At 33.7% G+C, this 11282-nt stretch overlaps 1 protein-coding gene across 1 annotated transcript in view; it reads left to right on the plus strand.

The window, feature by feature from the left end:
* ClpP (Caseinolytic protease proteolytic subunit) overlaps positions 1-8551 on the plus strand; it is a 66626-nt gene extending 58075 nt beyond the window's left edge. Inside the window, exons 5-6 of the mRNA XM_090416031.1 lie at positions 3548-3653; positions 8289-8551. Coding sequence (XP_090272157.1) covers positions 3548-3653; positions 8289-8422 — 240 coding nt within the window. The 3' untranslated portion in view covers positions 8423-8551. The remainder of the gene's footprint in view (positions 1-3547; positions 3654-8288) is intronic.
* The last annotated feature ends 2731 nt before the right edge of the window (positions 8552-11282 follow it).

The raw sequence follows: 11282 nt of genomic DNA on the forward strand, positions 1-11282 counted from the left end.
TCTGTTGTCTGTTTTCATATGAAATTTGCCATCTTCACTAAAAATTATGCCTAAGATGAAATGTTTTACTTGTTCTATAGATTGTCCATTCAGAATGCAGTTGATATTTTCATTGTCTTTGTCTTGTTATTGCTGACCTTCATACCATATCTATTACAACAGTTAATCAATTTAGCTAGGGAATCTTGCAGACTTGTAGCTGATTTATTTAGAAGTATAACATCATCTGCAATAAAGCAAAGTGCTGACATTAACATCTCCAATTTTGATATCAGGTTTAATACCACTTTTCTTTATTATGTGATCCATATAGATTATGAATGACAGAGGGGATAATGTACATCCTTGTCTGACACCAGATTTAACATTAAACCATCTTCCTGTACTTTCTTCAATTCTAACTGCTTTACAACTCAAATAAAGACTAAGTATCGCTTGATATAATGCCCCACTGACACCATACAACTGTAGCATTTTGAATAGTTTCTCTCTTGGCACCTTGTCATATGCCTTTTCCAAATCTACAAAACTTAAATACAGATCTTTGTTATATTCCCATGATTTCTCAACTATTTGTCGTAAAGTGAAAATCTGATCCCGACAGCCTCTATTTAAGCTGAATCCAGCTTGTTCTTCACCAAGCTTCTCTTCTACAATCCTTCTCAACCATTTCTCAAGTACACTTGCATAAATCTTACCAGGAACACTCAGTAGAGAATTCCTCTGTAATTCTAGTAGAAGTAATTCATAGCAAATTTAATTTATAATCAAGTGAAAAAACTTTCTACTGCTATCTAATCTATGGTATTTTAATAATAAAGTAATACTTATTTTCACTAATTGTATATGGGAAATTTATTATTTCTGCATTAATTCAATCTTGATCTCTTCTGGGTAGTGGCCTTTCCCATAATGCACAGTATTATACATGTCCAAGAGGATGTGAAGGATTAAACAAAAATGTAATTTCTTGGCAAGATTTTTTTAAATTAGGAATTTGCTGAATTTTCACAGCTGTAGTGCTTCTTTTTGAAAATTCTTTTATTGCATTTTATTTTGTTCTGTTATTAATGTAATGAGGATGCCTTTGATACTTGGGCAGAAATTTTATAGCAGTTATTTCCATGTAAAGTTCTGTCTTTAATTTCTGCAAACAAGATAGCTTATGTATCTCTTTTAAACTGATACTAGTGGGTGCAGTGAATGTATTTTCATTGAATATATATATATATATATATATGACAGAATGATCATTGACTCGGTTAACATACATAGTTTTATGAAAAAAATTGAATGAATAGAACCGAGATTTAATTAAAAAGGTTTTAATATAAACACACTACTAGTTTCGGCCTGTAACAGCCTTCTTCAGGTGACATTATAAAAGAAAAAACACTAAACATTGAGGGTTAAAAGACTATGAACAACATAGACAGTCTTTATACATAATTAGCATTAAAACGTTGTAGTTGTATTTGAAGCTGTTCTTTCATTTGTTGCATTGTTGGGAGAGTGCGTGCTTGCTGCATCACGTGAACACCAGTACATGATTACAGCTGAATGACTATCCGGGAGGTTGTAGCTTAAGTTGTTATTTAGATGAACAGGATTGAAGATGATTTCTCTCGATTCCACAATTTTTCTCTCTATTTCGTCACTGCAACGGAAGATGTTTGTAGATTTTTCCCAGCAGACTTTGTGACTTTGGTTATCATCATTAAGATTAGCCGAGAAGAGGATATGACTTGATAATGCACCTGTCTCTTGTAAGTAATGTCTCTCATGTGTTCTTCCATACGCATTTCGACAGATTTGTCTGTCTGCCCGAAATAAGGAATATCGCAGTCACATAATATTTTATATACGCCAGGGTATTTGAGTTGATGATGACAAGGTTTTGGGTGGCTAATTAAGGAACGGATCTTTGGAAGTGGAGTGAACAAGGTTCTGATATTGTATTTTTTTAGAACTTTTGCTAATTTATGTGAAACAGTACTTATGTAAGGAATAGATATATTGCTTTTGAATCTATTTGTTTCTTCTGAGTGATGTCTGGGAGGATTAAGAAGGAATTTGTTAATGATTTTCTTGGAATATCCATTAACTTCGAAAGAAGTTTTCAGATGGTTTATTTCTGTAAGCAGTTCATTTGGATCATCAAGAAGAGAACGGGCTCTATGTCCCAAGGTGGAAATTATTCCAAGCTTATGAGGAGGGAAATGATGGGATTGACTGTGCAGATATCTGTTGGTATGTGTGGGTTTTCTATATATCGATATTTTTAGTTTACCAGCAGAAGGGCGATTTCCCTCTATGTCCCAAGGTGGAAATTATTTCCACCTTGGGACATAGAGCTCGTTCTCTTCTTGATGATCCAAATGAACTGCTTACAGAAATAAACCATCTGAAAACTTCTTTCGAAGTTAATGGATATTCCAAGAAAATCATTAACAAATTCCTTCTTAATCCTCCCAGACATCACTCAGAAGAAACAAATAGATTCAAAAGCAATATATCTATTCCTTACATAAGTACTGTTTCACATAAATTAGCAAAAGTTCTAAAAAAATACAATATCAGAACCTTGTTCACTCCACTTCCAAAGATCCGTTCCTTAATTAGCCACCCAAAACCTTGTCATCATCAACTCAAATACCCTGGCGTATATAAAATATTATGTGACTGCGATATTCCTAATTTTGGGCAGACAGACAAATCTGTCGAAATGCGTATGGAAGAACACATGAGAGACATTACTTACAAGAGACAGCGAGCAAGTGCATTATCAAGTCATATCCTCTTCTCGGCTAATCCTAATGATGATAACCAAAGTCACAAAGTCTGCTGGGAAAAATCTACAAACATCTTCCGTTGCAGTGACGAAATAGAGAGAAAAATTGTGGAATCGAGAGAAATCATCTTCAATCCTGTTCATCTAAATAACAACTTAAGCTACAACCTCCCGGATAGTCATTCAGCTGTAATCATGTACTGGCGTTCACGTGATGCAGCAAGCACGCACTCTCCCAACAATGCAACAAATGAAAGAATAGCTTCAAATACAACTACAACGTTTTAATGCTAATTATGTATAAAGACTGTCTATGTTGTTCATAGTCTTTTAACCTTCAATGTTTAGTGTTTTTTCTTTTATAATGTCACCTGAAGAAGGCTGTTACAGGCCGAAACTAGTAGTGTGTTTATATTAAAACCTTTTTAATTAAATCTCGGTTCTAGTCATTCAATTTTTTTCATAAAAAATATATATATAATGAAAAGAATCTCATTAGTATAATCAGAAGTAATAAGAAAGCAAAGAACGTGACTTGTACCTAGGCACATTTGCATGCCACTCACTGTGAAAAATATATACAAATAATTCTTATGTAAAAGAAAACTTTTTCAGTTGAATAGAGTATTTATTGCATTTGATTCCTTTTTGCTATAGTATATTTATATTGACCAAGTATATTTACATTTATTCATTTTCATATTACAAGTCTCTTTTTTATTTCAACTTGTTTTCATTCTTTAATGTATTATGCAGGGACAAGCAACAGATATACAAATCCATGCTGAAGAAATACTGTATTTAAAAAAGAAAATTAATTTACTCTATGCCAAACATACAGTACAGCCATTAGAAAAAATTGGTAAGGAAAATTCCCCACATTGTTTTAGTTTTGTCTTGTATATGTGTTTCTTATCAGAAATTCAGCATAATTATTAATTACATGCACTGCTGCATGTATACCGTATTGCAAGAACCACAATAGGAACTAGAAAAGAGTACATGAAATTTCTTTATTGACATTTCTTGATGTTGTACTCTTAAGAGTTATATAAAAGTTGAGGATTCAGTATAGATTTCCAAAACAGTTGAGGATGAATTACTAATTTTTTGCAGCAATTTTCTTCAAATTGTTCTTCATTTTGTTAGGATTCTGATCAGTCTTTAGTTTTATTCTTTAAAGTAGTCCTAACTGTATTGAACCAACTTACCTTTGTCTTATTTTGTCTTCCCATAAAAGAAGACAAAACCATGGTAAGTTGGTCCCATTATTCTTATTATTTTTAATGGTATTAATCCACCTCTATATTGGATAAAATAGATCTCTGAATTTATTGTTTACTCTGTTTTGCTTGAATTGACGTCAGCATCCATGAACCACAAATTTTACATTCCCAGTATTTGTTGGAAACATGAAATTCACTTATTTATATATATATATATATATATATATATATTTTTTTTTTTTTTTTTTTATTTTATTTTTTTTTTTTTAAGTACTTAACTTCTGCTGCTGCTTTTCTTACAACTTCAGTGGAGACTATGGACATAGAATAATGTCACATCATCCAAGTTTCCAAGAAATCTTTAGTATTAAATACTAGAGCTTTTCATTTATTTCTTACCTTACTGCCTTAATAAGGTCATTTATTTGTAGTAATTTTGAAGTATCCAATCTGTCACTAGTATGCAACACCATGAGGCTTTTTTTTTTTTTTTTTTTGACACAGAAATCAATGGGCAGTGTACATAATCAGTTTTCTGTTATTTAGCCAATAAATAACTTTGTTAAAAATTAATGTAGTCTTGAATTCCTGACTTATATGAATAGCTAGATTAGATGAATAAACAAAATTAGAAATTCCCATTTTCTGGATTCTAAATTAAAAGAGGATACTCAAGGATTTTTTTTCGATGAAAAGATAAAACAATCACAGTGTGTCTGTTTATTATTCTCTGACTTGAGTTACCACAGGAATAAGACAATTTCCGGTAATTTATTCCTGCTCGTTTAGGAGAAGGAAACAGTATTTAGTTTCCTTGGTCATAGTTTCATACAGTTAAAGGTTGGTCGATTGGTAGAACCTCTGCTACTAATGGCTCGCAAAAAGTTAAGAAAGTTTGAGCGTGGTTTGTAGTTGGAAGGGGACCGATTGTTTGATGCTGTTGACATACGCTCTCTCTCGATGGTCTTTGGACTCTCTGGAAGTGTCTAATAATAATAATAATAATTAACATTATTTATGAATATGATAACAGAAAGCATAACATGAAGGAAATGGATACCTAAGCAGAAGCCATTGACAAGCAAATTGACCTTCTCGTGTGAAAACTAGCCAGCCTCGTTGGCCAAGTGTCTGTTCTCCAGCCAAGAGGCTGTGGGTTCGAATCCTGCCATGGGCATGGATGTTTGTGATTGTCCTACAAACTGTGTGTGGAAAGGGAATCTGTGACCCTACTATTTATTCTAGCAGAAGACTTCATTCCCAAAACCATGTGAGGTATGGGAATGACTATACGGCATCCATAAACGTCAAATGTGGATAAAATATAAAAAAAAAGTGAAAACTAACAGAATTCTGGAAACAATTAGAGATATGACTTTTTTGAACTAACATTAAATAGGATTGTTGGTTGCATCTTTTGTACTTAAACTGAAGTGAATTTCATGATTTAATAAATCTCTTTATGTAATAATATAAGGACATTTCATCAAGAATTGTAACATTATAACTACTGTTATTACTAGAATTGAAGGAGACAAATTTTTACCTACTTTAGTTCTAAGTTGAATATTATTAGTTCACCACTTTTATTCAACAGAGATATTAAATAGGATGCAACCTACCAAATGATGAGTTCCAATTAATGAAAGAACTAAAGTACTATTTTGAAAATGCTCTAGTTTTCTCCTCCTTTACAGACTTTCCTCCTTTCTCCTCTATAATCACATCATTCATTTGGTTTCAACTAAATTTGGAATATAGGTGTTTCCTGTGCGGTTTAGGTGTCCTACTTTTGACCAAATTTACTTTATAGTTGTATTTTATGTTGTTTAAGATCCTCTGACAGTTCGAGCACAGTCGAACAAAAAAGGAAGTACAGGAACGATTGTAAAGAAATAGAAGTAAAATGCCATGCAAGTGCATCATTCAGTATTTATCATCTAATTATTCCTTGACTCTTTTGCCTATTTCATCTTTAGAAAAAAAGTATAGTACAGTTAATTAACATTATTTATGAATATGATAACAGAAAGTGTAACACGAGAGAATGAATACCTAAGCAGAAGCCACTGACTTCCAAAATAGAAGTCAGCAGACTTCTATTTTGGAAGTCAGCAGATGGTCTGTCTCTACCTCTTACAGTTGCTAAAGTTGAAGAGTGCATTCCCACAGTGTGCTAGATAAAGAGACACTATCCAAAAAAAAGCGAGTCAAGTATTGAAAGAGAGTAGAAGAATGTTTGCAATTTAGAAATTGATATTTTGATACATAATTGTTTTAATTGTTGAGAATGTAAATTCTCCTCTGAATTTGAGCATTAATCTGAATAGTTTGCATAGTCTAAAGATCCTGAATTACATATATCCTTAGTTTTTCTAGCTACAAAGCCACTAATAAAAAGTAATGTCAGTAAAGTAGCTACTTCTAAATTACAGTCAACTGTCTTCTCAGTACTCGACTTTTCCTATTTTGAGATCTTTTTATAATATAATAATACAGCATATGATAAAGTCTAAAGTTTAATTCAGAATGGTTTGTACTTCAAAATTTATTAATATCATGTTGAAAGTTTATTTTTCACTTGGTCAGACTATAATAAATTTAGTTTAATCCTTTATTCAAGTTTGTGCCTGAACGTATCTTTAGGACTGGAGTAAAGTGGTACAACACCGGGCAACTCCTTGCAAAGGTGGAGCAAGATACCAACATTCCTATCTCAGTATTTCCTATAATGCAAAACACATCTCCTTGTGGATATCCGCAAGGAGATGTGTTTTGCATTATGGATATCCGCAAGGAGATGTGTTTTGCATTATAGGAGATACTGGGATAGGAGTGTTGGTAGCTTGTTCCACCTTTGCAAGGAGTTGTCCGGTGTTGTACCACTTTACCCGAGTCCTGAAGATACTTTCAGGTACAAACCTTTATCCAAGTTTGTTTGCACAAACTTGGATAAAGGATTAAACTAAATTTATTATTATTAATATCAACCCTGCACATGAGAGGTTCACAAAACCTGAATTCTTTGCGTGTGTGAGTAAGTGATCATTAAGAAGTAAGTTCATATCACAGTATGCAAAATGTAGATCTGAGAAGTAGAAACCAAGCAGGAAAAAGAATGTTTGATTTAAAAACAGCTAAGATAGCAATAATAGTTTGATTAATATTGCACTTCTTAAAAGACCAAGCCCTTCCCAAGAGCCATATTCATTTTTTGTTAGTGCTTTTGAGTTTCAATTTGGCCTAACAGCTGTTTTTCATCTATCTCTGATTCAGAGTAATTTAATAATAAGGTAATACACCTTTTCACTACTTGCATATGACAAATGCATTACTTCAATCTTGGTATCCCTTCTGGGTAGTGGCTCTTCCCATAATGCATAGCTTTATGCAGACCTGAAATTATGTGTGCTTTGCATTATACGATACTAAGGCAATTGATGTGAAGTCATTAGCCTTAAACCAAGAATATAATAACTTGGCAACCTGAATTTATTGCTGTTTTTCAGTTCTCATCAGAAATCAGGCAGAAATCCTCAGAATTTCAATACCTCATTATATAAATCAAGTGGGTATTAAATCCAGCATTATTTCAAAGCCGCATGCAGAAACTATGAAAGTTTCATACGAAATTTGACCAGAGAGCTTACGGAAATGCACTCGCCAGCATTTATGAGATTTGCCCTAGCTCTGGCCTTATAGGAGGCATGATTGCTAGCCTAAGCATCAATATATTTGCTTGGACTAGCGATCATGCCACAAAAAAAAAAAAAAAAAAAAAAAAAAAAAAAAAAAAGCAAACTTTTTTTGGTCTTTTAATTATTTTTCATACTTATTTTTCATGTAAACAATAAGTTCACATATTATCTACTTAGATATGCCTTGTCCGGCAGCTAAATAGCTATCAGCCTAGTGGAACTTAAGAGTTGGTTGAATCAGTTAAACTCTTAATCAATTAAGAGGCAAATATATGAGATTTTTGTGGCTTTTAATTCTGTAATATCAGTTTAACTTATACAGCAGGTTTGTATTTTTGTAATCTCTCAGCCACTTTTGAAACTTTTAAAGGAAAACATTTTTGCCTACTTAGTATAAAACAATGATGAATGTTAATTATGCTTCCTATAATAATTTAATTATATAACACAATAATACAAGTTTACAGATTTAGTGTTTACATTTTATTGTAGAGTTAAAGTGAGCAGGAAGATAATGTATCTAAAAATGTCCAGTATTTTGTGCCTAATTAACTAATTTTGTATTTATTGTAGAAGAAAATATGGAGAGGGACCGTTTCCTGAACCCTGAACAAGCCAAAGAATATGGACTTATTGATGTTGTTTTAGCTCATCCTCCTACCATTAGTGATACTGAGGATATTAGGAAATCAAGTTCTTCTATATAATTATCTTCATTTTGAGTAGTATAACTTCCATTGTTATTTGAAAAATACTGTTGGTTAATACAATGAAATTTTTTATATGTACATAACAATTCCAAATTTAGGATGTATTAAACTTATTTTCAACAGAAATTTGGGATTCTAATCAGCAAGGAAACCCAACAGAAACATATTTTTGGTAGGAAGATAAGGTCAGGATACTATAACATGGGTATCCTGTTGATTATGTTGGCTCAGGATATGCGTTTATCTGTTTGCAGAGAAATGCTATACAAAATGCATTTGAAACGAGAATGTTATAAGGTAACAGCTTTCATCAGTAGATTAGGTACATTACACTTCCAGTCATTCACATAAATTGATACAAAGTAAGGTCTTCTATATATGATTAACTAAAGGATAGAATTGGTTTTCTTTCAAAGAAAACAATATTATATAGTGATCTATGCATACCAGGCCACTGAACTAGAAACTTTTATTTTACGTATAGGCATGTGACTGCCAATACCGGTCCTCTTCAATTCCCTATGCATAGTTTGGTGAGATATGGGTCGAGAATAGTCCTTCATTAAATGCTTGGTCAGTTACTGCACATAGAAAGTTCTGTTTGTCCTTTACAAGCCTTCTTAGACGATGGTGATCTCATTCCTGACAAACTTTCTTAGGATCACAGTTACGCATCTTAGACAAGCAATGTGGTTATTTTTCCACTGATTAAACACCCAGGATATTTCACCTTTTCAGAAAGCAGTCAGCTCTGGTCAAAATCAGCTTCAGCCAGATGGACACCTTCAATAAGCCCTTTATCAAATTCCAAAAGAACTTTTGTTTTTCCCATTGTGATCAACACTGTTGACAATTACTGACCAGCAGCATTCTCAAATAGTTGCCTAGAACACATGTGACCAAGTATTTTGCATATATGTTGCGTAAGTGACATTTACCTGCATCTACATAAAGATTTCTAATTTCAGTGGCCGGTATGTGTTGGAATTATGATTTTGCTTCTCTAAGAATAATAGTAGTACACACTTGAAAAAGCTTGCTTTTATAGTTGTCATTACTTTTGACACCTTTTTCTCTGTATTATAAATGTAACACTTTTACATTTATAATAACATTTTATAATTAACTTTTTAACATTCATCAAGTTTTTCATGCTGCAAGAAAAGTCTGCAACTGAGATTCACCAAACTTTCTGTGAGACTTTAGGGTACTGTGCTCCAGCATATTATCAGTTGCCAGATGAGTGGCCAAGTTTAAAACTGGGCATCCTGAGACAGTGGATGTACCCAGGTCAGGAAGATCCTCCACATCAGTCACACCTGAAAACATTGATGTATATGCCATAATCCTTGACGATAGGTGAATACCAGCCAAAAACATTGCACACTGGGTATATCTAGGGAATGATTTGGGGATCATTATCCACCAACATCTTCTGCACATGCAGAAGCTCTCAGCAAAGTGGATCCTCATATGTTTGAATGCCGATCAAAAGAGAGAACGTGTGCTGTCATCTCAAGGGATTTGAGGTCATTTTGAAAAATCCCATGCAAATTTTTTGGTTTTTATTGTTGTGAGTGTTTCATCACTATGACCTAGAGGCCAAACAACACTCAGTGGAGTGGAGGCACAAAGGTTCTCCACGGCCAAAGAACTTTTGAATCCAAAAGTCAGCAGGGATGGTTCCTCTGCCCTTGTCTTTTGGGACATGGATGGTGTAATCCTTACCAAGTACCTCAGAAAAAGGTGAACTGTTACAGCAGCAGTTTATTCAACAGCTCTGAAGGAATTGAAGAAGATAAGGAAAAATGGTGCAGGAAACTGAGCAGAGGCATGTTGCTTTTGTAGGACAATGCACCTGCTCATGCTGCTCATGAAACCCAACAGACAATACACAACTTTGGCTTTCAATATCTGCCTCACTCACCCTATTCACCACACCTGGCCCTATCTAACTATTCCCAGATTTAAAGAAACACTTGAAAGGAACAAAATTTACCGTAAATGATGAAGTAATATCTGCAGCTGAAGACTGGTTTGTGCAACAAGGGAATGACTTTTTTCTCAGAGGATTGCAAATATTGCAGCAGCATTGTAACAAGTGTATAACACTTCATGGGGAATATATAGAATAATGTGCAAATTACTTGGTTCTACCTCAATTCCTTCATGGTGATTATCACAACTTTTCAGCACACCCTCATATATACCTGGATAGTAAACAAATGACAGTGGGCTGGCAATTTGGAGTTTAGCCATCCAAACAAGCCCCCCCCCCTCCTGCTGTTTTTATCAAGGAAGTAAAGTGAATAGTGATACATCAGCTACTGGAGCCAACTCAAAATCAATATCAGCAGAATTGAAGACAGAAACAGTCATCATAAGAAGTATTGAAGGAAATGAAGTGGAATTGGTAGAAGAATTAGAGAAGTAGCATGCCAACATAATTGGTGTTACTGAAACAAAGTAGACAAAAACAGATGAGATATTTTCTAAATAACAACTACAAGATGTTACATTAAGCAATAAAGATCATGGAAAATGAAGAAATAGCTATAGTATTCAACACTAAACATGGAGATAATCTTTTTTGAATGGCAGGTGGTTGTGGGCAAACATCAAAATGGAGAATTGGACAATGAGACTTATTTGTACCTGTAGTCTAACAGAAGATTCAACTAAGGAAGAAGTGAAGGAATTTTCTGAGCCAATAGAGAAGGCATGCATCTGAATTTAAATCAAGGACATGGACTAGTCATCACTAATAAAAGGTTTGAACATAAAATTATGCACAAATTCACACGAAGAAAAGCAACGGGGGGGGGGGGGGTCCTCATTGACTTCATTATCATTGAAA

This window comes from Typopeltis vanoorti, chromosome 3 (assembly GCF_054136105.1).
Source record: "Typopeltis vanoorti isolate ZY-2024b chromosome 3, IOZ_Tvanoo_1.0, whole genome shotgun sequence".
Taxonomy (NCBI): domain Eukaryota; kingdom Metazoa; phylum Arthropoda; class Arachnida; order Uropygi; family Thelyphonidae; genus Typopeltis; species Typopeltis vanoorti.